Source organism: Spizellomyces punctatus (genome assembly GCF_000182565.1).
Source record: "Spizellomyces punctatus DAOM BR117 chromosome Unknown supercont1.15, whole genome shotgun sequence".
Lineage (NCBI taxonomy): Eukaryota > Fungi > Chytridiomycota > Chytridiomycetes > Spizellomycetales > Spizellomycetaceae > Spizellomyces > Spizellomyces punctatus.
In genome coordinates this window covers 464859-488677 of record NW_015971551.1, presented here as the reverse complement: position 1 = coordinate 488677, position 23819 = coordinate 464859, and the positions used below count along the sequence as shown (strand labels likewise).

The following is a 23819-nucleotide window of genomic DNA, read 5'->3' as shown; positions in this document are numbered from 1 at the left end:
CGAGAGAAAATGTCGCGCGTGTTCTCAAACGTGACACTGCTGCTGCTTCGTATCGCAAGTTTCAGTCTCTCTCGGCGTCGCTGGCGACCAAAATCTGAATTCCCACGGCTCGAGCAAATTCTTCGGCAGTCATTGACTCTGCCGTGGTCCTGGCGGCCAGCCTCGTTCAGAGGAATGCCAAAGTCGAACGCGTGTGTCGTCGAGTCGGTGAAAGACGAGCGCACATTCTTTCTTGTGATATTCGTCCTCGTCGTCCTCGTTGTCGGCTTGTCCTTGCGAAAGACGGACACCCACTTTTTTTGGAACCAACCGCCAATGTCCCGCGACGTGCGGTTGCTGCTGCGCTCCGCAAACCCGTCGTGGACAGCATGCATGGAAGCGGACATGATGATGATGATGTTGGAGTGTAAATAATAATGCGTATTCTAGGGTTCCATTCCTTCTTCCTCCCCCCCAAAGTCCAAGTGGTCAAGGGAAGTTCTGCTCAAAGCATCATTATAAAAAAAACCCCCAAAATATCCTAAAGCCAAGAATTCTTGCCAATAATAAAAATGGTGATGGTCAGCACACCTCCCAATGGCCCCCCCGCAAATTCCTTCCATTTCCCAAAAGCCGCTGAAGCAAAAAGGGGGGCACGGGGCGTTTCAGATCCACAGATCAGGTAACGAGCGGCCAAGAATTAAAATTTTGCTTCAAGGGCCGTTTATTACTCCACAACACAAATTTCCTCCAATCACATTTGCCTAATGCACGTGCATAGGTCACGTTATTTATTGCGCACTTCCAACAGTTTAACTTCAAACTCTAACGTTGCGTTGGGTGGAATGTCAGGCGGAGCACCCTAAAAACTCAGATTTGTTAAATATTTTGAAATTTCCTTTGATCAATAATTGAAAAAACTTACCCGAGACCCGTAGGCAAGACTGGCAGGAATAGTCAATTTGCGGACTCCGCCAATGTTCATCCCATTGACGCCAAGATCCCAGCCACGAATTACTTCTCCAGCCCCGAGGCGGAAAATAAATGGGCTCCCCTTGGTGTTGCTATCAAATACTTTGCCGTTTGCAAGGCGTCCAATGTAACGAACGCCAACCTTCTTTCCAGCCTTGGCCTTGGTTCCAGTCCCAACAGTAACGTCCTCCACCACCAGTCCATTCCCAAGCGTCTTTTTTGTAGATTTGGGAGTTTCTGCAGGCTTTTCAGCAGACTTTTCAGCCTTTTGCTCCTTGGGCGTAGCTGTTTGTTCCTTTTGCTGCTGCTTCGCGACAGCTTTGGCAGAAACGGGGGTTTCGGCCTTTTTGGTGGGTTCAGGTTTAGGGGTCTGCGTTTCCTTCTTGGTGGTGGCGTCCTTTTTAGCAGACGCGTTCTTTGCAGGAGCCTCCTTCTTGGCGGGGGTGTCCTTTTTGGCGTCCGTTTTAGCATCTTTCTTTGCAGGGGTCCCGTTGGTCTTTGCTACCGGTGCCTCTGCTGGCTCTTCAATCTCCACAATTTTGGCCTTTTTGGTGGTTTTGCTCGACGGGATCTCAGGGAGCTTCCGCTTGCTCTTCAACGCGGCGTCCAGCTGCGCAGCAATATCCATCTCATCCTCCTCATCATCGTCTTCCTCATCATCATCCTCCTCGTCGTCGTCCATGTCTTCCCAGCCTTCAGCGTCTTCAGAGTCCATGTCTATTGGAGACCGACAATGGGCCGCATTAGCAACAATCAGAGATATTCGACTCTGGAGGCACAGGTACTCACCCTCACCATCGATTTCCATTGAAAGGTCATCCTCGTCATCCGATTCGTCGTAAGGGTCAACCAAGTAGTTACCCGTCAGATCGACAGGGCAATTTCCAGTGCCTTTGATGGTCACTTCCTCGCCCTCAAGGAGAGTCAAGTCAAGGACCTGCTGCTCAATCTTTCCAGGAGTCAATGAGCACACGGCAAATTCCTTGTCATGAATTTTGATAGAGATTGAGGTGCGACCTCCGTTTTTAGGAAGTTGCGCGCCTAACGCGGCCTACCCACACAAGAGACGTCAGCTCATTGTATGCAGTCCCATTCTTTATAGTTATGCCAGCGATCCATACCATTGTGATGCAGAAGGAATCATCGACAATCTGCGAATACTCTTTGCCAGCCTCAACTGTAAGGCCTGTGGGAAGATTAGATCAGCAGGTTTGTCGCGCATACATGGCCATCCTCAAGAGTCATGTAACTGTCATCCATATTATGCTATGGACCCTCCTCATCTCCCTTGTACCTACCCCAAATGCCTGCCTTTACAAATACCATTGTTCCAGATGTCAACTTCCAAGTGCTGCAACCACAATTGTATATTTCTTTTTGTTTTGATCAAGTTGAATCCACGTGCATTCTTGTTGCCATGCCAATAGCTAGTCATGTGACCACTTCCGTTTTTCCGCAATTAAAGCAAAACTTGCGCGGGTTCAAAAGCCATCTTTCGCACCTTTCCACCTTTAAAGGTTCAAGTTGGGTCATTATCCCCCGAACAAAGACAAGGACGCACGAGATGAACATTAATGCAAAGACCCTAGCGTGGGGAGCACTCTACGTGGTGCTGTTGGTCGTTGCAGCCATCTTTACTGGCGGAATATCGGACCAAGCCCAATTCGGGCCGTCTCGTGTTTGGTAATTTCAGAGGGTTATTGTCTTTCCTTGGGCCCCTGTACTAACAGTTTGTTTTTTCTGCACATCTGTAGTCTACTCTTTGTTGGTAATTATCATGAGGAGGGTGGAGTGCGCCTGTTCGATGCGGACTCATCAGCTTGCGGAATTGCTGTTGGGTAAGTGACCAGCCAACATTTGTGGAGCTTTCAACGTGGGTCCTCATTTTATGTTATTAGTGTTGGCATTCTTGGTATCCTCCTGTCCATTATCCTCGGTGGTACTTTGCTTTACTTCTTGGCCAAAGACCAGGCTCGTGCAAAGCGGGTGATTCTTGCATTCGCCGTGGTCGCATCAATGTACACTCTTGTCGCATTGGTTGCAGCATCGCTCGTCACAGCTGGTTTGAAGAAATCTTGTCAAGAGTTTGAAAAAGCTCAAGGAGATGCCGGATGTGGGATTGTCTTCTCGTATGGATTCTTCACCCCTGGTGTCGGACAGGAGACCAAGAATTTGGGCACTGTAAAGGCAGCTGCAAGCGCTGGGTGGATCCTTGTGTTGGGCTGGTTAGGTTATGCAGGCGCCGAATGGTGGAACTGGAGGGTAGCCTCGCAGCGCTGGTGGTAGGCACTCACTTTTGGCTGAGCCAGGTGTGGCCAGCCGCTCCACATATTTTTAATTTTGGATTAGTTTCATTTAGATTTAGACCAGCATAGCTGAGTCCCAATTTGTACATGTTTAGTTTTCGTTATGTAAATTTAGTTGCATCCTTTCTCAACTGTTTCGAACATGCAAATAGCATCAGTTTCATGTTGGTGATGAAATGAACAAACGGATAGAAATTCAGATGGTTGCATTTGTCTGCGAATCCAATTTAGCAAATTCCTCCATCGTGAAAAAGGATGCCGCTACCCGTCGTCCAGCAAAAAAGCGTTTATCTAACGCTGCCCTTGCTTGTCTCGCCGCTGGAGATAACAACCATATCAGCTCGAACCTGTGGTCGACGAATTTTGGAAAGGTAACATACCTTCTGGCGCCTCAAACTGAACATAAATATCCACATTATCGTCTGGCTTCAAGGCATCGCTTGCCTGTTTGACAGGATCTACCCAAATCAAGACCTTTAGAACCCGCCCATATTTTGTACATTCCTCTGATATCTCGTCGTTCAGCGAATCATCCAGATCCTTCACCACAACCATATTACGAAGCGCAATCACAGGTGACGATGCCTACGCATATGAAATGAGCATCAAATAATACTCGAATCTCTACTCTATTTACACAACACTCACCTCTTGGCTTCCATCACTCCTCATCAATTTCTGCATTATCGAATATCGCTGACTTGCACTAATGGACATGTTTTCCTCTAGAGCGGCGTTCTCTTCGTTTACTCTTGCCTGAACTTTGGCAAGAGCACTTTGCAGCGCAGGATTTATGAGCCTAGCTGCTGCAGCAGCGCCGGTTTTCTGTGCTGATTCATCGACAAACCGTTAAACCTGTCGTTCGCGATCACAGTAGCAGAAGGAAACCACATACCAATCGTGTTATTGATGTTGTGAGCCACATTTAGGACACTGGCAGGAACGGTAGCGACCACAGGAACCGGTGGCATAGTCTCCAAACTTTTCATACCAGGGGGAAGTGGCCCGCCAATCATGGCCTTCATCATACGCAAGGGTTGCCCTCCGAGTTCAAAGTTGTTCATGCTGGCGAGAGCCGCTATCGCTGCAGTTTCCTCCTCAAACTCAATATACCTACAAGAACACACAATCGCGGTCAGCCATTGCTTGCACTGGCGTCGCACGGTGATAGAAGGTCCAGCATGTATCAGGCCGGAAAGGGTGGTTGGACCCCGTCTCCTACGGCTGACTTCATGGCAGAGTGTGTCACACACAAAGCTTGGGCCATCGGCTGGCGATATGTGGATGACAATACGGATATAATGCAAGTAGGGGCGGTATGTTCAGGAGAAGGAAGAAAGAAAGAAAGAAAAATAAAGCGTAGGACGACAGGGAAGGTCAATACCGGCAACTCCCAACATAAAGAGCCTCGCGAGTATAGCAAAACCCGCTACGCCTCGTCCCAACGGTACCCCATATACCGCACAGCCCGCGCTTCTGCCCAAACACAATCACCCTTTCACTTACCCATTGCCCTTGTGTTTGCGTTGTACTAGATCTGGCTGCAAGTGAACAAGATGAGATTTGGGATCCAGAAAGAGTAAGTAGAGTTTGGTTTGTAGTACGTACAAGCAGCGAACATCCTTTGATTTTTCCGAATGCTTCGAAAATGCTTTCGATATTCTGTTCGGACACGAACTCGTTGACATTGGCGATGTAGAGGCGTTGTGGGATTGGTGTGGGAAGTGTTTTGGCAACAGTTGGGTTGTAATTATTCGGTCGTCCCACTTTTAGTTGGCTACACCAATCGATACCGATTCAGTTCCTTGATCCCGAACCACCATGATCGTCTTGTTGGAAATCTTACCGTCCTCCGAGCTCGGCTCCGTTCATAAGATCCAAAGCTAATTCTGCCGCTTCTGGTACCTCGTATTCCACAAAACAGAATCCCTTGTGCTTGCCAGTAGCTGGATCAATGGTCATGCTCACGGATTTTACGTAGCCGAATTGATTGAACACCGCTTTGATGTGTTGCTCTGTTAGCTCAAAGTTGATCGAGCCTACGTAAATGCGGCTCATCACCGCAATAGATCGGGCTTCTACGCCGGCGGCTAGGGAGGCTGCGTTGGGAATCACCAGCGGGGTTTGGGCCAGTTTGGACTGTAAAATCTGGACCAGCAACGATTGAGCATGGACTGGTCAGCGTGCGCACGACCTACCATCAAAGCAGACGTTTTATTCAACAGTCAAATACCTTTAGTGTGGCCTCACGGGCAAAGGCCTTTGCTTTCTCGAGCCTCTCTCGTTGCTCTGCCGTTAAACTGGTAGAGGTAGGGTGAATCGAAGGTTGTGATTGAGGAGTAGAGGGCTGTGTCCTTGTGGGGTTAGCGGCGGCTGGTGTAGTGGGTTCAGAGAAGGTCGCACCATCTGTCGACCACGCACCAGAAGTCAGAGAGTACATGACGGATCGACGGGGAAAGATATTGATTGGCATACCTGTGCGTGCATTTTTTGGGGACGGCTGTGAGTCGGTGCCAGGTTCATTATCCCAACTTGTTTGTCTTTTTCTCTTCTCGCCGCTTGACGGAGAGGTGCCGTTCTCATGGTCGGTGGTGACTTTGGGAGCTCCCGAGATTTCGTCGGAAGCCATTTGATATCGTTTTATTACAGCATCATCTCTCAACTGTTGACAACGTCAAGAAGGCATTCAAAAGGTGATAAATTGAACAACGCGGTAATTGCAAATGTAACCATTTTGGTCCAAATGACGTCCGGACAGGATGAGTAGGTCGCCCTTAACGAGACCGCCTTTTTGAGCACCATCTACATTTCCGTTCGCCTTCGCAGACCGTATTATAGGCATATTTGTGGTTCCAGAATAGCGCCGACTGAGTGTGCCATTCCTACGTGTTTGTCCCCCTGGAAAAAGAGAGGTCCCTCACGGCTGGGCTTACGTCAGGGTGATCAAACTGCTTTTGAAGGCGACCGCCCCGAGTGCGAGCCTGCTATCTTTCTTGCGTATTCAAACGTTAGCGAAGGCGCCAACGCAGTCCACATGTTAGCAGTACTTGTTATTTTGGATGCTTGACCCCTTGCTTCAGGTGGGAGAGTATCCGGTGCGTTTGCCAAACCGCAGAAAATCACCGGTTGCATCATTTCGGAGAACTTACTCGTTTGTTTCTCGGTAGCAGTGAACGAGCCGGAAACAAACGCGGTTAGGGGCCAACGGTCATGGTCGACCAGAGTGAAAATGTGCAACCAGGCTCAACGCGTAAGAAGCTTGCGGAGGTCCGCACGACGGTGGACACGCCTGCACCGTTGGGAAGTCTGTGGAATGGAATGAATATGGGAAGCGACCTGTCAATGGCTCACACGCCTGAGGTCAAGCAGCCAATATTTCAATTTACCCGCCCTCATGGCTTTGCAAGCTCTATTTCTGCGCGAGGCAGCTCTTCTACCGTAGTGCCCACCAGCGCGGCGAAGCCGCCCTTGAGCGCGCGCAATACACCGTTACGCTCTGTCGACTATCGTAAGAATACGCCCCCATGGCCCACAAAGCCCAATTCGCTATGGCCGTCAAGCGCGAAAGGGCCGAGCGACACTCCTGTCGCCGGCCAAGCCGCAAGGAAGATCGAAAAACACACACCTGCCACCCCATCCCAAACCAAAAAGCCTGAATCTGCCACTTCCGACGCAAGCAGGGCGCGTTCCACTACTGTCTTTGCCACACCACGTACCCCTTCTGTGAAGAGAACTCCAGGAAAGTCAAAGGGGACTTCTGCTCCAGCGACGCAGTCCGTAGCCGACAAGGCTGTCGCGCTCGCGCAGTTCAAAGGCAAAATCAAGAACTACAGATTCTTTTTTGACTGCTTTGATAATAAAGTGGCAGCTGATCTTAGTCGCCAAATAAAAGAACTGGGAGGCGTAAGGATCACCTCTCATTTTCGTGTCCGAAGCTCAAATGATCTCACCAGCTTTGAATGTACCAGACGGTCGAGCTTTTTATGAATAAAAGCATCACTCATCTCGTCACTAATAAACCCATTCCACTGGAAAGAGATGGCTCAAAAACGCCATCCAGAAGCTCTGCCACCACGGGTAGTGTTGTGCGGGCCAAGGAAACAACACCCAACCGCGGATTGTCTCCAGGCAAACTTGGCAGCCCGTACGTGTATGCAACCCCCTTGTCTCCTGTCGCTTTTTTACGCTAACTTTGCTTCCTTACAATCTCACTCTGCAAACTGAAGATCTGGAAGAAGGGTTAGTGCCTTTCAAGTACATTCAATGTTTGGTTCCCGTTCCCGAATTGGCAAACTTATTGATCATTCGTGTGTCTGATAGGCTCCCAATTTCTCTGCGTCGAGAGGCAAGCAGAATGAAGATAATATATCCATCGCACGCAAGTTTGGCGCTGTCGTGTGGTCCCTAGACAGTAAGAGCCGCGACTTTCAATGTGGGTTGCAAATGTGATTGAACTTACTAATGTATATCCGGTCGTTCAGGACTCGTACGCATTTTTAAGGCCCTCAACGGAGTTACAGTGCCACGTAGATTGCAGGATCATCTCCGTGATGAAAAGCTGTACGGTCTCTCGACCAACAGGGATCCGGAGCAGGAGAAAGCTGCATTCCGAGCATTTAAAAGTAGATTCGTACTTGTAGAAGACGCTTTGGAACTGCATAAGCCTATTCTCATGAAAGAGTATAAAGAAGCGAAAGATCCGAAGAATCCCCCATGGCCGATAATCTTCTTCAAAGATCGTCAGGGTCGGTGCGCCTTCGTCAGATATCCAAGCTCTGCAAGTGACGACAGTTCAACTAGCGTTAGCGACAGGGATGGACAAGACGAGGTGACGAATGCCGGCCCAATGGCCTTACGACTAGTCGACGAAAGCGATGCGCATTCCAGTGATACTGAGGAGAATGACTTACAAAGGCAGGTCGCGCTACATCGCCTTCATGGCGTTGTCGCTTCAGCGGCCTCAGGGCTCATATCCGGATCCACGGCAGTCTTGCCAAAGAGAGAACCTTTAAAGGATGCCAAGATGACTCAACTTGGACAACGTGAGCTTGTCGTCCATCCCCGAAACAAACCGCACATTCAGAAGCGTAGGGATCGGAAGCGACCCCAGGAAACGCTGCGTAGGGACCATCGCATTGCTGGAAAGGCGTTTTACAACCGCCCGGGCTACTGCGAAAACTGCAACATAAAATATGATGTTTTTGCGGAGGTGAGTGTCCCAATTGTGAAATGATTCAGCTATTGTAATGGCTGAACTTGCGCGGCGGCATTATTGTTGTCCAGCACATTGAATCCAAGATACACAAGAGTTGGCTGCGTCAAGCAAACTTCCAGGAACTTGACAATCTGATTGCAAGTCTTCAGCGCCCTCCAAAATCGCCCCGTCAAACGAAGCAAATGCTTCCCTTGGCCACATCCAAAGAAGAGGGTGACGTTACAAATGTCCTAGATACCGTAATATTGGAGCAACGCCCCTCAGCAACAATGCGCAAAGTCCGTGATGACACTGATGCTAACCTTAATGTCATCAGACGACAAAGTCTAAGTGGGTTCTGCAAGCCCAGTCGTACTGACCGAGACAACCCTTTCCTTGTCCTAGAAAGTCAGCCTGCAGATGGAGCTCAAGAGCCGAACGCAGAAATGACTATTTCAGCATCACAAGGTAACGCGAGTATTTCAAAACGTAAAAGTCATTCAATTACATATACCCACAATGACCACAGCCGAGCTACCCTCCACGAAAGGCGCCCTCGCTGCACCAGCCTACGCTGGCAAATCTGGTGTCGTTGCGCACACAACCGACGGAAGCGGTCTTGAAAGCAATGGTCCTACTGAAAACAACAAGACATTCTCCGAGGCGCCTGTGCTCGTAGAAAGCCAAACACCAACACTGCCAACTACCAACGTGCTACACAAGCATCCTACCGCGGAAGGAACACCTGGCCCACCTGCTCGCTATCCGGATGATACCAGTACACAAATTGCAGCTCATTCAACAGAAGATGTTACACACGAGAAAGTAGAATCTTCAAATGCGTATACGGACCATGTGCGTGTATTCACGACCCCCCAGCCATCCACATTATCAGCCGCCTTTAACGTGCCCAGCGCTACGACACCCATTCATGGCAGACATCTTCACCTTATGTACGACCTGAACACCACAAGCTCTCTACCTACCATTGCGAATATAAACGACCCTACGACCCCGTTCTCCGAGCGATCATCCTTTAAACGAGGCGCGTCGATCATGGAAGGCATCGCCAAAAGAAGCAGGCTGATGGATGACGGGTCATCTGCAATTGGCATGAGTCCTCTTCGACAGCAGAGCAGCGACCTTGCCAAGTACCGAGACATCGAGTCCTCGAAAAAGGTGGACAATGATCCCGGGGGTGTCGACGCGGAAAAAGTGGAAAATGAGGATGACGAGGACGAGGTGCTGACTGTTGGCAGCAGCACCCCGAGAGCTAATTCAAAATACTGGCCTCGAAGCCATAGCGACTTCTTGAAAACTGTATGTTTCCAATAAGCACCGTTTCACGGTCTTTTGCCATTCGTCGTAATCCTGGCTAATGTCACCTTACAGGTATTGAATGCGGAGGATCTTTCACCAAAGAAACGCTGGTCGGGATTATCAGGTGGAACGAGTATACATTCACCCACAGCTTGTTCTGGTGGTACGCCGCGGGGAGGTAGCCGTCAGTGGTCAATTTCAAGCGATGGCACTACAGGTCCCTCTTTAAGAAGAAGCATGCTGCCTGCAATGAATGTCACCCCGCTCGCACGACACCAGCGACTGTGCTCGGCTGTGGAAACACCTACCAAAGTTGTAGGTCGCTGGGTTCAAGGTTTGCCATCATCCACAGAGAGTGTAGGTGCTTCCGCACCAGAGGGAATGCTTGTACGGACACCAGCGCCAGCATCTGCTTCAGAAAATCTCTCCGAAGCAGCCATCAAACCTCTGGGGGACTGCATTAGCGAACCTGCAAGCAGACTTTCCATTGATCCTACCATTCACGAAAACGTCTGTACGGGTGGCCAAGCGCCAACTGAAGCACGGGTAACACCGTTGTCTTCGGATAATGTAACGGGATTGAGATCCACGGCATTGGAAGTCATTCGGACCAATGATCTCTGCACTGCGGTTGGCTTCGAACCTATAAGTAGCGAGCCAGACGATCAGCCATGGGTCACCATACCAATCTCGAGCAGCAAAAGAAATGCCCAGGAAGCATATGTCAATCCCGATTCGCCGACAACTGTTGTAGACAGAACTAGTCTTGCACCCTGGGCAGTGACACGAAAGCGTCTAGCGGACGTGGATTCTGAATCATCGGCTACCAAAAAGCCCAAAACACCATATACTGTAACTGGATTGTAATTTCGTTTTGGTCTGCATAGTCCCTTGGATTGTGTCTTTGTAGATTTTTTCATTCTTTGGATGATCATTTGAATATATTCTATTCATATTTATACTATTTTACACTGGGTATCATCCAAGATTCTTCCTACAGGTCAATCTTCCTTGTTTGATCATCGCATACAGCCTGGCTGTGTCTACAGAGACAAGTTCTCAGCGTCTCGCACCGTGACGTTTACACCCCAAGATCCCTACCTTCTGTCCTTTGCGCGTGCTGTGATTTCCTATTTACAAGAGGAACCGCAAAAATCCGCGAATCCGAGCCATGTACAGTACCGGAAGAAGATAAGTTGGAAGCGTTTGGATTCGCGGTAAGGAGTTGTTCCTTCGAGTTGAAGCGTTTAAAGTCCCACACCTGCACCTGTAATTGATAAATTCACCTGTCACTCACAACAAAGTTATGCTAAGGAACCTACTGGTGGCTTCCACACACTGAAAACATCTACAAAGGTATTGACCATGGAGGAAACCCTCTTTTCACTTCCAGCTATTGAATCATTTTCGACAGCAGCGGCTACGCATTGCGATGGCGGATCGTTCTCAGCCGTTGGGCCTGGGGGGCGAATGATATACGCCATGTGAGAACGGAATATTCCGTTTATCTCATGGCTCATTGAACTCGGGGTGTGGGTGAACTGACGACATCCCTGAACAATAGCGAACGAGATATGAGAGTGAACCAAAGGTGGTCTCCATCCGGCTAGGCTACCTTGGGTAGCTGAAATGGGTTGAATTTCAACTCCTGCGCTCCACAACATGGATAATATCCTTTCAGTGCTTCGCCTGGTGGAAAGCTAACTATGCTTGTGTGTCTCGCACATGTAGTATAGTCTACGCAAGCAAATATTTCATCGCAGGTTGTGCAATGCTGATGATTGAGGGTTCCCCAAATTCTGGATGAACAATGTGATGAGCGGTCACGCCACAGTCTAAAGACCGAGTTCGTCAACATGCTACTCACCTCCAATACACTTCCTTCCATGATAGGCCACCTGCATGGAGTCCTGCGATGTATTCATTGATGTCAAATTGGGGATCTCTGCGCCATTTCACAATTCTATCAGCGTTCTCAATCAGAATTTTGTTGCGCTTCACGAATAGCTAACCTCTCATGTAGAGAGTGCAAACGACCGTGCGTGTCCAATGTGAGACTTGCTCGCCTGCAGCGGAGGTTCGCTTCTTGTTTGCGTGCGTAGGGTTTCCCACACTGTATGCAGCGTCGAATAACATTGCCAGTTGCCGATGACAACATCTCGCTGAGCTTTGTAAAGTACAATTGACTGTTGGAGGATGATGTTAAATATACCTCTCGGCCGTCTGCTCCATAATTTGCATCGCTTGTACCTCAAGATTTTATCGCGCGGGTCAGTGATCGTTGACAGCTCATCGACGCTGAATAAACTTGCAAGCCTACGCGATACTGATTTAATACAATCCGGTGGAAGAACTGACATGATTTAGCTTACTTGCGCAGGAGGATATTGCTCAAGCAGCCCATGTCAATGGGAACTAGAAAAAGAAATGAGAGCCGCAAACTTTGACGCAAAAACTAATTGAGGTACCTTTTAGTATCTCGTTTATGTGATCATGAACATATTTCAGGCACTGGTCCTCCAATGCTGACATCTGTAGGAAGTTTGAACTAATAAGGATACTGATTGCCGTCCGCGCCTCTATCTTACGTTTAATAAAGATTAACGCGGGAAGAAGGTGGCAATCTCACCAACCGAGCTTTAATCACCAAATGCCGGCTTTCGTCGCGTTATGTAGGCCATGAGCCATTCAAACACTTCCACATCGCAGTGCACATCGATTTCCACATTCTCCTCCGCCGTGCGGTCATACAGATAACTGGAGAAGTAGCTCATCTGCCCGATCAGCAGGGATCGTTTGCAGAAAAAGTCCCTTTTAGCTAGTCATTGCATGAGCTTTTAAAAGGGTGCTTTCACAGATTCGAAAAAATGTATCAACTGTATTGGAGCAATACCATTTCTGTTTTCATCATAAACGTGTATAACAATATCCGAGCCAGCCATGTTCCTGAACGCGCACTGGCCAGCCTTCTTATCAGTCTGCGAAGCCTCGACAGTTACGTTCCTCTGCAAGTCCCTGCCTATGTCCGCTCTTCTTGTACTACCAGCTTCACTGCGGGCAGAAGTCGGTCGTGGTTCTTGTTCGATGCTGTTATTACCTCCCCTTTTGCACTCTCGAAAAGTACGACAGATATGTGCCAGGCCACCTACCTTTAGGCTTACTGTGAATAGGAACACTGCGTGCGTCCGGCAGCAGCTCAGGATCCGTGAGCATAAGCCGTTCCTCCGAAATCATGAATGGCTTGGCTGGCAATTGTTTAGACTGCCAAGCTCTACGATCGAGGCTACTGATGACAGCCGCTTATCACATACTTTGTCCGTACGCGTTCTCTTCATTTATCCATTTTTGTTTTAATTAAAAACTAGACATTCTGACCTTGTCGTTGACAGGAACTCTTCCATATTCTGGCAATTCAAAGCAAACCAAGCCCACCCCCAGAGAGAGCGGACAAGGGTGAAGATTAGCAGGATTTGGTATAGATATAGTTTGGGAAAGGGTAGTGCATGAGTGCCATCCGACGCCGCTCCAGCCGCCGCGGGTTGCAGAACCATGCGGACGGCCAGCAACCCGCGTCTGCAGCTGTAGAGGAATCTGACGAAGAGGGCACTAGTGCGCAAGAGCCTTATCGAGGTGGTTCATTGTCAGATGGGGAGGAGGAACGGGATGATGGCCCGTTGCGCAAACGACAAAAGGCAGCGAACGGAAAGGCCAGTCTGCGAGAGTCCGAGGATGAGAGAAGGTTTTTGTTTTGCTCCACGCTTGGTGGGACTACTCAAGCGGGTTGCATAACTTAGCTCTGTTCCAGGTACCCCGACGGTTCAATTGTTCGAATCCGCCTGAAGAATTTCATTACATATGATTCGGTTGAATTCTATCCTGGTCCAAACCTCAACATGATTATTGGGCCCAACGGAACAGGAAAGAGTTCCCTTGTATGCGCGATTGCACTCGGATTGGCTGGGCGCCCTGACGTGAGTCAACCGTACCATGCTCATTGTTCTTGACGTCATTGCGGTCTAAAGTCGTTGTCGCCCGACAGGCCTTAGGGAGGCAAAAATCGCTGCAAGACTTCGTCAAGGATGGAAAGGAAAAGGCAACCATCGAGATTGAGTTGAAGAGCCGTGGACGAGGTGGAAATGTTGTTGTGAAGCGACTATTCAAACGGGGTAAAGGCAACAGTAGTACGTGGAAGATCAATGGTAAAAGCTGACATGAAAAAATGATATGGTTTGATTATTTCATTAACAGTAACTTGCAGGGGAGCATTCAAGTGAAAAGACTGTGAGAGAAAAGATGCAATCTCTGAGTGTTCAGGTTGATAATCTCTGGTAAGATCGTATGATTCAACCATTTCCAAAATAAAAATTACTGACCTATTACATCTAGCTCTTTTCTGCCCCAAGAAAAAGTATCTGAATTCGCACAGGTAACTGCTGCAGAAACTTGAACTGCTATACATCAAGCTCAAAGTTACATATTCCCAACAGATGGATCCGCCGGAGCTGCTGCGAGAGACAGAAAGAGCAGCTGGCGATTCTCGTCTGGCTGAGTGGCATTCTCAGCTAATTGAGTTTCGAGACGAGGAGAAGAAACTTAATACAGTACGTGGGACGTATTCAAAGTCTGTCATCCGGTGGTTCTCAGTCAACCTCTTCTTCAGTCCTTAGCGGAAGAAAGAAAGCATCTCGAAAACCTCGAACAACGTAATGCGGTTCTTGAGCGCGATGTTGCGCGTTTCCGTGAGCGGGAGACTGTGCTCAAAAATATCCGAATCCTTGAAATGAAGATTCCATGGTGCCAGTACGAGCAAGCGCGTCTGAACTATTTGGATGCGAAGGAAGATAGACAACAAAAGCAGCGAAGATATGAGGCATTCCAGCAACGGTTTGCGCCAATAAAGCAGGAACTGGAGCGTATGCAAGACACATTGCAACAATTGAATGCGGACGTCAGAACACTGACTGGTGAATACCAGGAGAAGACAGTCTCAAATCAGGGCCTCAAAGGAAAATCTGATAAGCTACAAGCCGCGGAAGGTGAATGCGATGACTTGCATCGGGCATTGGCCGGAATCCAGAGACGAGAAAAGGAAAAGATAAAAAAGCTTCAAACTCTGCGTACGGATATTGCGAATGGGCAGTCCGCGCTGCAGAAAATGGAACAGGAGCTGATAAATCTGGGTTTGCTTGAGGAAGAAGGCGGAAGCCAAGAGCCGCGTGGCGAGCTCGCTCAACTTCAGCGAGAAATCGATATCAAAAACGGGAGCCTCCGCGATATCGCAGAACGTGTGAATCGCATTTTGCAGGAGCAAAGAGATGTCTCTGAAGAAGCAGCACGCTATCGGCAGGAGAGAGAGCGCACATATAAGGAGCTCCAAGGGCTTGATGATGTCAGAAATCAAAAGCTTGAGATTCTAAAACGCGATGAGCGCCATTGTTATGAAGCCACAACTTGGTTGAAAGACAATATGCACCTTTTCCAAGAGAAAGTTTATGAGCCGATCTGCTTGGAGATTAGCGCGAAAGACCCAAGATATGCACAAGCCTTGGAAGCCGCTATCCAACGATCAACCATGACGGTAACGTGCATTCAATATCCGCCTAGTGTAGCGCCTCGCCTGACGTTTTGTTGTAGACGTTTGTCACCCAGACGAGGGAAGATTACATTCTCTTGACGGAGGAACTGATCACCAAACGTAAATTACGTATCAATGCTGTCATGTTCTCACATAGAACATTGGAATCATGGAAGCCAGAGGTGCCTAAAGAAGAGGTAAGTCGACAAATATATATATATTTGGCTTGTTCACGATCTTAATATTTACTTGTCGCAGATACAAAGTTTGGGCTTTGATGGATATCTGTTGGATTATCTTGATGGGCCACCGCAAGTTCTTTCCGCTCTTTGTCAATTGAGTAAAATTCACGCGATTGTAAGTGTATTTTGTCGCAGAAGGGGATATAAATCCGAGTGTCAACATCTCGCTGGCGTTTCTCTTTCAGCCAGTGACCCTATCGGAGTTGCGCAACAATGCGGAGATCGAGCGAGAGAGGCGAATGCATGCATACATTTCCAAGAATATTTATTACATGATTCGACGAGCATATGGCAGCGTTTCGATCAAAGCAACACGGATGAAAGGTTCCAGATACCTGACTCGGTCAGGTGTGTCATTAGCACTTCAGATATGTTTCATATGCGGATCCTGAGTAACTGAGTTCTTGATTAGTTGATATGGAGAGAAAGCAGCAGCTTGAAGAAGGGCTGGAACAATTACATACGAACATTGAGGCGTGTGCTCAACGTTTAAAAACCATGGGTATCGAGGAGGGAAAACTCCGAACAAAAGATCAACACGTTCGACAGGAGAAGGTACAGATTAATATTGAACCCGAATGTTGATATTTTGGAGTAATGTCGTCTCGGCGCCTGTCAGGGCGAGCTTACGGAGCGAAAAAGAGCCATCCAGCACCAGAAGATGAAGTATGATAAATTGAAGCGGGACATAGGTAAGAGGGGCAGCAGATTATTTAGCAACGAATATCATATGTTCATCCAGATTCCTCATGCTTCTAGGCATTAAGCAAATGCAATTGTCTAATTTTGAAAAAGAAGAAACATCCACTGAGATGGAAGATTTAGAGATAAAAACAAAATTGCGGGCGGTAAACGTCAAAAGAGCGAAATTGGCGCTGGATTTTCAGGTAATTGTGCCTTGATTCAATATGGCTCTTGGTAGCTAATCGGCGATGGGTCATTTTTTTGAAAGAAAATCAAACGACAAGCTGTGGATATCTTTTATCAAAGAACACTCGCCATGGTGCGCCAAATAGAGCTACAAGCGAAGATAAACGAGCGAGAGAATCTAATGCGTGACAGCGATAATGAGCTTGCTGCAGCCAAAGCTGAGCTTCAAATTGGTAGGTGAACGGTGTATGTATCTAATGTTCTGCAGACGGGATTCGGGCTCATTTCGATTGTAGCGCAAGAAACTTTCCTCGTCCTCAAAGACACGGCGAAGAGGCTCCTAGAAAAAGCGAAGGCTGCGATTGAAGATGTGACTGACGAGGAGAAGGCGGACTTCCAAGCTATGGTACATCTCTGCCACGACTACCTCACCGATGATTGTTAACTGATTTGACTTAGTATACGGACAAGTCCCTTGAGGATTTGGAAGGACTGCTCATGGAACAGCAAGCTCGAGCAGAAATGATCAATCAAACCGATGCAGGCGTTATCGACGAGTACGAAAGGCGCGATGCAGAGGTATGACGGCTTGTCGTATTCCATTTCGATGAGTAGACACTAGAGCCGCCACCCGTTAGATTGAGCGAGTACGGAACAAGTTGGCGACACATGAAGGCAAACTAAGTGACTGGCAAGGCAGAATTCAACGAATCAAGGTCTTTGCGAGAATCATCAAAAATGATTAATGGCTTCGTTACTGACAAGATACTTGAAAAAGGACAAATGGGTCGCTGATCTATCAGAGCTGGTTGGACGAATCAGCCGAAATTTCGCCAGGGCTTTCGACAGTACGTGTCAGTGAGTCGCACGGGTCGATAATACTTATTCTTTAACCCAGTTCAAAACTCATTTAGAGATTGGATGCGCGGGGGAAGTGAAATTGAGTGAGTGATGCCTCGTTTGTCATGTTCGGTATCATAGCGTCCTAAACGCTTCCATAAATTAGGTCAACATGAAGATTATGACAAATGGGGCATCGATATATTAGTCAAGTTCAGGTATTCTATAATCTTCAGATCCATGAAGCTCTCTTGTTCATACTTAGCAATGCAGGGACAATGAGAAACTCAATCTGCTAACCGGTCAGAGACAATCAGGCGGAGTAAGTGGCTGCTGCGTGCTTTGTTTACCTCCGCAGAGATTAATCGCACCTCAATGCAGGAGCGGTCTGTCTCCACCATTCTTTACCTGATGGCACTCCAAGAGCTTTCGCACACACCATTCCGAGTGGTTGATGAAATAAATCAGGGGATGGATCCCCGTAACGAACGAATGGTGCATGGAGAGATGGTTCGCGCCGCATGCCAAGAGGGAACCAGCCAGTAAGCCTACAATCGTGTCAGCGAACGCAGTTTTTGACGTGACTGATTCTGATATTTCCCTATGTTAGATACTTCCTGATTACGCCTAAATTGCTTCCGGATCTTGACTATCACGAGCGAATGCGTGTGCTGTGTGTTTTCAATGGCCCGTACACCCCAGAAACAATTGATGCAAAAACCTATCTAGCGCGACGGATTGCAAGAAGTGGGTGACAGCTACAGAAACGGTTTTTCGATATAAATAATTTTTGGTATACAATACAATAATTCATGGGCGGTGTATGCTGATATCCGATAGGTTGTGTGTCCAACGTCTCAATCCACCCCAATCCGTTTGAGAGAATCCCATATCAAATCTGTATGAAAATATCCGAAATGTAGAGCATGTCATTCAGTGCGAGAAGTTCCTGTGACCGCTGCGCCATCCGCTGATTACGTGTGCCAGATCAATGATTACGTCCAGCAAATCGTTCAAAGCTGTCAGTAAGACCAACGTTTCCGCTACTCTAAGGAACGCCGTTCGTAGAGTATGAGCATTAGCGGGCAGAACAGTACGTCAGAAATGCAACCTTTTCTGCATTTTTGTGGTTTTTGACAAGAGATAACAATATGGCAGTCAGCGTTCCCCTGAAGCGTGGGCCACCCGAGCCTCCATATACCTTCACTGAACCGCAGCTCAAAAAGGCATGTAGTTCTTCCTAATCGTGTCTGATAAAAAAGATTTACCTCTGTTTGCTTAAGCAATGTCCGGTCCCGCTGACACCCGTGTGGGAGACAGCAGCGTCGAGTAGCAACGTAAACGTCAATGAAAAGCAGACCTCTGATCCTTGCACGTTCTCACGCGCACCGAATCCTTCGCTGGAAGAGCTTCAAACGGAAAACAAGCTTCTGCGACAAATGCTGGCAAAGTATCAGGAAGAGATAACGAAGAAAGATGAGGCAGAGAGTGCATTGCTGCTCGCATTGAATAAGAAGCAACAGGATCTAACCAATTTGTCGGTAAGCGTCTGTTGATCATCGTACGCCATCTTTCGAGTATATTATAGCAGTACTTGCCTGCGTAGGGTGAGGTTGACGAGCTGACGAAGCAATCGATACCCGAGATCCAGGCTATGAGGCGGAAACTATTAGATCCGACGTGGGTGCTTGTGTATAAAGCCATGAGAAAGGAGTTGGAGGAGAAAAACAAGAAAATTGAAAATCTTCAACGGGAAGTTCTTGGAACAGGATTCACACCCTATAGGTAAATTTGAGATTCGAGCAAAGCCCATTTTGTTATCATCTTGCAAAGACGTGATTGTTTCGGAAGCATCACTGGGAAAAAGCTAGTGGCGAAATTGAAGGCACTCCAAACAGAGAACGAAGAACTTGGTAAGCAGCTGTGTCAAGGACGTGTAGAGCAGCTCCAAACTGCATTGGGAATTCAAAAGGCAATGGTGGCAAAGTTAGAGCGAAAACTTGAAGGTAAAATGACATTTCGAGATCACGCACTCTTCACATATCTAACGTTGGGCGTTCTGGTAGAGGCGGATCGAATTGCCGTAAATTTGGATAGGGAAAATGAGGATATGCAAGCGACTATATTTCGGCTTTCTGCAGAACTTCAAAAGCATGAGGAGAGAATTGGACCTTCACCTTCAGCTGAGGAAGCTGGAGACGCTGGGATGTCCGGTTATGAGGTTCAAAATGCAACAAAGCGTGAAGGAGAGATAAAGGACGCTGAGCAGCAGCGTCAGTGACAACGGCACCAAATGGGCCTGAGAAGCAGCTCTATTGGATTTTGCACATTGTTCTTCTATTTTCTGGCGATAGGCTAAGGGAAGACTTCGAGGGGCGGATCTTTCATTTTTAGATACGTTTTCTGTAGTTCCCGACACTCCCTGTTACTGTACATGGTGGCAGACCTTTTCTTGATACATTTCCTTGCAGCAGCAGTAGATAGCAAGACCTCTTACTATCAGTACGCCGTTCTTTCGCACCCCTTGCTTGGGAGCGTGAATTGAACTGAATCTACTAGGAAGGCCCAAAGGCAAAGGTAATCACGTGACTCCTAGAGTTTGGGCGTAATGTGCTTCGGAACCGCGTAACTCTCGAGATTGCACTTGGCGTCTTCCGTTTCCAATCGAGCAACACCGCACATTTACCCTAGTGACAATGGTGAGTATCATTATGCTATCTACACGGACGCGCTTGCGGTTGTTGGTGAAGAGCAAGCGCAATGTAGTTTTTAATAACAGGACGTTTCCCGGGCGATTGCACTTTGTGACAGGACTGACGCACAGTTGTCTTTATAATCTAGTCAAACACTCTTCGCCCGTACCTTTCGGCAGTACGGTCAACAGTGACCGCAGCAATGTGTCTGGAGAACTTCTCATCACAAGTAGTCGAGAGGCACAATAAGCCTGAGGTCGAAGCAAGGTGAGTGCCTGTTTAAACTGCCAGTTCTTTCACAGGCCGCCAAGGTCCGTTGTTTCTTGCATGTAGCGCCAACCGTCGTCTGTCACCATCTGTAGAGTATCCTCAGAAGTTCTCTTAACCCCGGTCGTCATTAGCCGTAACGAAAACGAAAAAGTTCTCATCGAAGGATCGATCAATTCCCTCCGAATTAGCATCAAGGTCAAACAAGCCGATGAAATTGAGCGAATATTGTGCCACAAGTTTACCCGGTTTTTGATGCTGCGGGCGGAGAGCTTCTTTATCTTGAGGAGGAAACCTGTGGAGGTACGTTCTCATATGATGGGACCTAGTGAATAGTGCAGGATCTCAATACACGCAATGAATAGGGGTATGATATTAGCTTTTTGGTGACAAACCACCATACAGAAACGATGTATAAGCACAAGCTAGTAGATTTTATTATCCAGTTCATGGAGGAAGTTGATAAGGAGATTAGTGAAATGAAGCTGAGCTTGAATGCACGAGCTCGTATCGTAGCGGAATCGGTAAGCATTTCGGGCTGGAGAGGCTGGGTTTACCTCTTAATGCAGGTCATACTAACCTTCAAATCAATATCAAATTTCTCCAGTATCTGCAACAGGTAAAGCCTCAACTAATAACCAAAGTTGTGACGATTGCGCATACCCTGGCTAATGATTCCATTGTAGTTTTCATGAAGACCGTGTTTGTACTCGTTTTCTGCAATAGATTGATGAATTATGAGTGTATTATATTACATTTGCCCGATTACTGATCAACACCTAGCGAAACCTTAACGTTTCCGTCCTGGCTGCATCTTACACAAAGATCTCCAGGTCCTTGCTACCGCTGCTTTCCTCTGAGTGCAGTGGTAGATGTCATCGCCTCTTGGTCGCTAGTGTGGAATGAGAGAGAAGGCCATTTATCCATGGGCTGTGGTCTCCCCTATGTTACCCTGTCAAGGTTGATCTGTCGATCAGCTTAAATTAACTGGCGATTTGTGTTGAAGGTGTGTCTGTATTCATGAACGTTCGTTAAGGTGCGGAGTAGCGCTCGAGCTTACTGCACGCGGCTACTCCGATCTGTACTTAAAGCGTAATTCCAACGACGGATTTTATGAACAGATTGATGAGTTAATAGCATGAGCGAAAGGCAAGTCTTTCTGCTGACGCCTCATGTTACATATACACAAAACTCCCATTCCACTCTACTCAGCTCCTACCCTTTGGAGATCCTCGCGTCTACTACCCACATGATTCTTTTTGTTCCTCTGCGAACTTTTCCAACTGAAATAGGTATCAATAGGCTCCGATAAGTTTCGGTAGGTCTGCGCTGATTCAACGTCGGGCCCAGCAAGCTCCTCACTCTTGTCTGTTTCAGTATTTAGCTGATCCCTATCACTATCAGCCTCCCTCACCCTTCGGTACTCGGGAACAGCCATCAAGGCTTCATATCTGCCTCCCTGCCGCAGACTTTGCATCGAGATAATACTAAATTCTCCGCTGGGTTCGAGAAACACTGCCTCAATATGTGAAACGGTTGCATAACCCTTCTGACGAAGGGCGCCATAGATGTCATCAGGAGATAACCGATTGGCGTGAATCGAAGGCATTATGAACGATCCATTGTAGACCAGGAGACGCACAGGATTGCGTAGAATACGCGTAAATTGAGGTAGCCGAACAGCCAGAAACGTAAAGGAGAATTCCAGCACGAGGATGACTGTGAGAGAAATGGTGCCCTTCATCGTCGTAAGGGACACAAATTGGGTGTAGCACATGTATCTCACAACGGCACTCACTCTAACTAAATTAACATCCGGTTGAGTCAACATGCGACTCAATGTCGACCCGATTGTGATCGACGCAAGGAAATCTGTGACTGTCACTTTCGCGAGCGTTCGGGGTCCAGACAGTCTGAATGTCCCCCAAAGGAACTGTGTGTGTAGGTGTGTGTTTGACGCAATCAGAGGCATCCACATGATGATGCATACAAGAACAAAGAGCCACATACAAAGAATCCAAAAGTTCCCACAACAACTGGATGTAAGACCCCACACGACCGCCAAATATCGGAAAGTGAGAGGACAGGTCCATCGGTGAAAGTCGGGCAGGAAGACATGAAAGGTTATACCTAGAACTGCAGAGAGTTCAAAGATAATCGATGCTCATTCAGAACAAGGACAATGTGGAGGGCAGGATATGAGCCATGTGGCTACGTAAGAAACACCAGCAGAATCGATGGAATCTGCTCAGTAGCCATTTCCATCAAAGAGGTTCTAAATTGTTGCCGACGGCTAATGAACTCACATTTCCTTTCTCCTCCGTTTACGGAATCACAACGTACTAGATCAAGACCCTTTGTGAATCGGTGTGTCGTTAGCTGGGTGTTGGCAGTATCGTTTTCATGATTGGTGCTGCATCTGATATCGTCAGAAGGGCTTACGCTGACGATTACGTCATTCGCGATCAGATTATTCCAACGTTTTTTGATGAACAAGAGAACGATGCTCCCACCATATCAGCCTGACTGAATGTAACGTCTGCGGCATTCCTGCATCTCCTATATTTAATGTGTGCCAGCATCTACGGGCTATCTATTTTACTCATGCACTATATACATAAATTCTAATCAATCACTTCCATCAACCGACAGTTTCATATGCATCACAAATACTACAAAGAATGAGAAGTCCGGTTTCAGTATCATAGGTGAATAGTGGATGACCAGCGCATGTCTGCCTGGATAATATATACGTTACTTGGTGAGCAAGCAAGACTATTATAGACGATAGCGGTGCGGCCCTCTTACTCATGATTGATGCATAGCTGTCTAACGTGAGCAATGAAATTATCAATCGAAGCGGTGTCTGGGCGACAGTCTATCCGCAGACCACACGAAGGACATGTTATCGCATTGGATTCCAAAATCAACGAAGCTCGCTGACACACAATGCACTGCGCCTGACTCGTGACATAGGCCACCCCGGTTGGCAATTCAGATTCCGTCATCATTTCATCGGGGTTGATCCCATGCACCAATGAGCTGTTATATGCGGCTACCAGTTCATCGTTCCATAAAGAGGAGGATGGTTCGTCGGTTGCTGGTGTTGACAGTTCGCGTATTGTGCCCTCCTCATGCTCAAATGGAATTCTACTCTCTATACTTGCTTCCATATGATATTCCAGACAATGGCCTTCGGCGAAGGAACGGGTCGACTTGGGAAGAAATGTCTGAGCACATGTAGCTTGTCTTAAACAAGGGCAATGCAGGCCTCACCACTTGTCCCACAGGAGCAATCTCTTCACCCCTCCATTGGGGTTCTCCTCTCCTCTCCGAAGGACCGCTATGTCCAGCAAACCTCCTCCTCCGAACTTCAGCGTCCCGAGATTCTTTTATTCGGGCGATGCACTGAAGCTTGAAGCGATCGCGCCATACCGGATTATTCAGCAACGATTGAGTTTCGGCAGAACCTGGAACTGAAGGCCTAGTAGAGAAAGCACATGGACTGTGAGGTTTTTTTACTTGAGTTCTACGAGATACTTGTGTATGTGCCATTCATCC

The 23819-nt window shown here is 47.7% G+C and overlaps 10 protein-coding genes across 13 annotated transcripts; 5 read left to right on the top strand and 5 right to left on the bottom strand.

Annotated features, from left to right (window-relative positions):
* Nucleotides 1-26: 26 nt before the first annotated feature.
* On the bottom strand, nt 27-2306 carry SPPG_07382 (uncharacterized protein). Its single transcript, XM_016755549.1, has 5 exons — nt 2250-2306; nt 2073-2137; nt 1741-2002; nt 905-1668; nt 27-841 (listed from the first exon to the last, which is right to left on the bottom strand). Exons 1-5 carry the CDS (start codon nt 2275-2277, stop codon nt 767-769), a joined length of 1194 nt encoding a protein of 397 aa, XP_016605505.1. The 5' UTR covers nt 2278-2306; the 3' UTR covers nt 27-766.
* A 139-nt stretch (nt 2307-2445) lies between these two features.
* SPPG_07381 (uncharacterized protein) lies at nt 2446-3446 on the top strand. The gene is made up of 3 exons (XM_016755548.1): nt 2446-2634; nt 2706-2789; nt 2850-3446. The coding sequence occupies exons 1-3, from the start codon at nt 2516-2518 to the stop codon at nt 3235-3237; spliced, it is 591 nt and encodes a 196-aa protein (XP_016605504.1). The 5' UTR covers nt 2446-2515; the 3' UTR covers nt 3238-3446.
* Nucleotides 3294-5921, bottom strand: SPPG_07380 (uncharacterized protein). Its single transcript, XM_016755547.1, has 9 exons — nt 5733-5921; nt 5491-5663; nt 5104-5405; nt 4866-5034; nt 4764-4798; nt 4153-4370; nt 3906-4087; nt 3638-3842; nt 3294-3575 (listed from the first exon to the last, which is right to left on the bottom strand). Exons 1-9 carry the CDS (start codon nt 5884-5886, stop codon nt 3454-3456), a joined length of 1560 nt encoding a protein of 519 aa, XP_016605503.1. The 5' UTR covers nt 5887-5921; the 3' UTR covers nt 3294-3453.
* A 122-nt stretch (nt 5922-6043) lies between these two features.
* On the top strand, nt 6044-10730 carry SPPG_07379. 2 transcript variants are annotated; one of them, XM_016755545.1, is made up of 9 exons: nt 6044-6352; nt 6428-7160; nt 7226-7401; nt 7484-7496; nt 7578-7668; nt 7739-8466; nt 8541-8919; nt 8981-9771; nt 9844-10730. In XM_016755545.1, exons 2-9 carry the CDS (start codon nt 6468-6470, stop codon nt 10636-10638), a joined length of 3666 nt encoding a protein of 1221 aa, XP_016605501.1. In that variant the 5' UTR covers nt 6044-6352; nt 6428-6467; the 3' UTR covers nt 10639-10730. The 2 variants fall into 2 exon arrangements, with proteins under 2 accessions (XP_016605501.1, XP_016605502.1); XM_016755546.1 differs by having other exon boundaries at nt 6425-7160.
* On the bottom strand, nt 10705-13025 carry SPPG_07378 (uncharacterized protein). Its single transcript, XM_016755544.1, has 12 exons — nt 12921-13025; nt 12665-12847; nt 12419-12589; nt 12240-12350; nt 12144-12186; nt 12022-12087; nt 11784-11957; nt 11639-11716; nt 11387-11570; nt 11094-11324; nt 10873-11038; nt 10705-10814 (listed from the first exon to the last, which is right to left on the bottom strand). The coding sequence occupies exons 1-12, from the start codon at nt 13003-13005 to the stop codon at nt 10750-10752; spliced, it is 1557 nt and encodes a 518-aa protein (XP_016605500.1). The 5' UTR covers nt 13006-13025; the 3' UTR covers nt 10705-10749.
* Nucleotides 13026-13186: 161 nt separating this feature from the next.
* SPPG_07377 (DNA repair ATPase SMC5) lies at nt 13187-18208 on the top strand. The gene is made up of 23 exons (XM_016755543.1): nt 13187-13510; nt 13577-13742; nt 13811-13970; nt 14030-14099; nt 14158-14197; nt 14259-14372; nt 14432-15349; nt 15406-15543; nt 15605-15703; nt 15774-15936; nt 16001-16143; nt 16208-16280; nt 16348-16475; nt 16541-16691; nt 16755-16864; nt 16918-17037; nt 17097-17174; nt 17237-17306; nt 17373-17402; nt 17465-17516; nt 17572-17620; nt 17680-17840; nt 17909-18208. Exons 1-23 carry the CDS (start codon nt 13275-13277, stop codon nt 18051-18053), a joined length of 3414 nt encoding a protein of 1137 aa, XP_016605499.1. The 5' UTR covers nt 13187-13274; the 3' UTR covers nt 18054-18208.
* Nucleotides 18209-18737: 529 nt separating this feature from the next.
* On the top strand, nt 18738-19579 carry SPPG_07376 (uncharacterized protein; the record flags this gene model as incomplete). Its single annotated transcript, XM_016755542.1, has 4 exons — nt 18738-18839; nt 18905-19083; nt 19150-19304; nt 19365-19579. 4 exons carry the CDS (start codon nt 18738-18740, stop codon nt 19577-19579), a joined length of 651 nt encoding a protein of 216 aa, XP_016605498.1.
* A 415-nt stretch (nt 19580-19994) lies between these two features.
* Nucleotides 19995-20953, top strand: SPPG_07375 (uncharacterized protein; the record flags this gene model as incomplete). Its single annotated transcript, XM_016755541.1, has 6 exons — nt 19995-19997; nt 20140-20258; nt 20354-20561; nt 20624-20782; nt 20866-20877; nt 20945-20953. The coding sequence occupies 6 exons, from the start codon at nt 19995-19997 to the stop codon at nt 20951-20953; spliced, it is 510 nt and encodes a 169-aa protein (XP_016605497.1).
* A 304-nt stretch (nt 20954-21257) lies between these two features.
* On the bottom strand, nt 21258-22668 carry SPPG_07374. Of its 3 annotated transcripts, none has more exons than XM_016755540.1 (4): nt 22565-22668; nt 22269-22502; nt 22057-22191; nt 21258-21996 (listed from the first exon to the last, which is right to left on the bottom strand). In XM_016755540.1, exons 2-4 carry the CDS (start codon nt 22374-22376, stop codon nt 21463-21465), a joined length of 777 nt encoding a protein of 258 aa, XP_016605496.1. In that variant the 5' UTR covers nt 22377-22502; nt 22565-22668; the 3' UTR covers nt 21258-21462. The 3 variants fall into 3 exon arrangements, with proteins under 3 accessions (XP_016605496.1, XP_016605495.1, XP_016605494.1); XM_016755539.1 differs by having other exon boundaries at nt 22269-22469; XM_016755538.1 differs by having other exon boundaries at nt 22269-22394.
* Nucleotides 22669-22793: 125 nt separating this feature from the next.
* On the bottom strand, nt 22794-23813 carry SPPG_09465 (uncharacterized protein; the record flags this gene model as incomplete). The annotated part of the gene is made up of 3 exons (XM_016757631.1): nt 22794-22996; nt 23067-23473; nt 23535-23813. 3 exons carry the CDS (start codon nt 23811-23813, stop codon nt 22900-22902), a joined length of 783 nt encoding a protein of 260 aa, XP_016605493.1. The 3' UTR covers nt 22794-22899.
* Between the last annotated feature and the right edge of the window lie 6 nt (nt 23814-23819).

Coding starts and splice junctions, on each gene's coding strand:
- SPPG_07381 (XM_016755548.1), top strand. CDS start 2,516: ATGAACATTAATGCAAAGACCCTAGCGTGGGGAGCACTCTACGTGGTG. Junction 2,635..2,705: donor TTCGGGCCGTCTCGTGTTTG/GTAATTTCAGAG, acceptor GCACATCTGTAG/TCTACTCTTTGTTGGTAATT. Junction 2,790..2,849: donor GCTTGCGGAATTGCTGTTGG/GTAAGTGACCAG, acceptor TTATGTTATTAG/TGTTGGCATTCTTGGTATCC.
- SPPG_07374 (XM_016755540.1), bottom strand. CDS start 22,376: ATGTCTTCCTGCCCGACTTTCACCGATGGACCTGTCCTCTCACTTTCC. Junction 22,192..22,268: donor TGGGAACTTTTGGATTCTTT/GTATGTGGCTCT, acceptor CTACACACACAG/TTCCTTTGGGGGACATTCAG. Junction 21,997..22,056: donor CGGATGTTAATTTAGTTAGA/GTGAGTGCCGTT, acceptor ACGACGATGAAG/GGCACCATTTCTCTCACAGT.
- SPPG_07382 (XM_016755549.1), bottom strand. CDS start 2,277: ATGGTATTTGTAAAGGCAGGCATTTGGG. Junction 2,003..2,072: donor ATTCCTTCTGCATCACAATG/GTATGGATCGCT, acceptor TTGTGTGGGTAG/GCCGCGTTAGGCGCGCAACT. Junction 842..904: donor GTCTTGCCTACGGGTCTCGG/GTAAGTTTTTTC, acceptor CTGAGTTTTTAG/GGTGCTCCGCCTGACATTCC.
- SPPG_07377 (XM_016755543.1), top strand. CDS start 13,275: ATGAGTGCCATCCGACGCCGCTCCAGCCGCCGCGGGTTGCAGAACCAT. Junction 16,281..16,347: donor TAAATTGAAGCGGGACATAG/GTAAGAGGGGCA, acceptor TCATGCTTCTAG/GCATTAAGCAAATGCAATTG. Junction 17,175..17,236: donor GCAGAATTCAACGAATCAAG/GTCTTTGCGAGA, acceptor TACTTGAAAAAG/GACAAATGGGTCGCTGATCT.
- SPPG_07378 (XM_016755544.1), bottom strand. CDS start 13,005: ATGATTTCGGAGGAACGGCTTATGCTCACGGATCCTGAGCTGCTGCCG. Junction 12,590..12,664: donor TTATGATGAAAACAGAAATG/GTATTGCTCCAA, acceptor TGCAATGACTAG/CTAAAAGGGACTTTTTCTGC. Junction 12,088..12,143: donor AGCAATATCCTCCTGCGCAA/GTAAGCTAAATC, acceptor AGTATCGCGTAG/GCTTGCAAGTTTATTCAGCG.
- SPPG_07379 (XM_016755545.1), top strand. CDS start 6,468: ATGGTCGACCAGAGTGAAAATGTGCAACCAGGCTCAACGCGTAAGAAG. Junction 7,161..7,225: donor AAATAAAAGAACTGGGAGGC/GTAAGGATCACC, acceptor TGAATGTACCAG/ACGGTCGAGCTTTTTATGAA. Junction 9,772..9,843: donor ATAGCGACTTCTTGAAAACT/GTATGTTTCCAA, acceptor GTCACCTTACAG/GTATTGAATGCGGAGGATCT.
- SPPG_07380 (XM_016755547.1), bottom strand. CDS start 5,886: ATGGCTTCCGACGAAATCTCGGGAGCTCCCAAAGTCACCACCGACCAT. Junction 4,371..4,763: donor CGCAAACACAAGGGCAATGG/GTAAGTGAAAGG, acceptor GTGTTCTTGTAG/GTATATTGAGTTTGAGGAGG. Junction 3,576..3,637: donor TCAGTTTGAGGCGCCAGAAG/GTATGTTACCTT, acceptor TGTTATCTCCAG/CGGCGAGACAAGCAAGGGCA.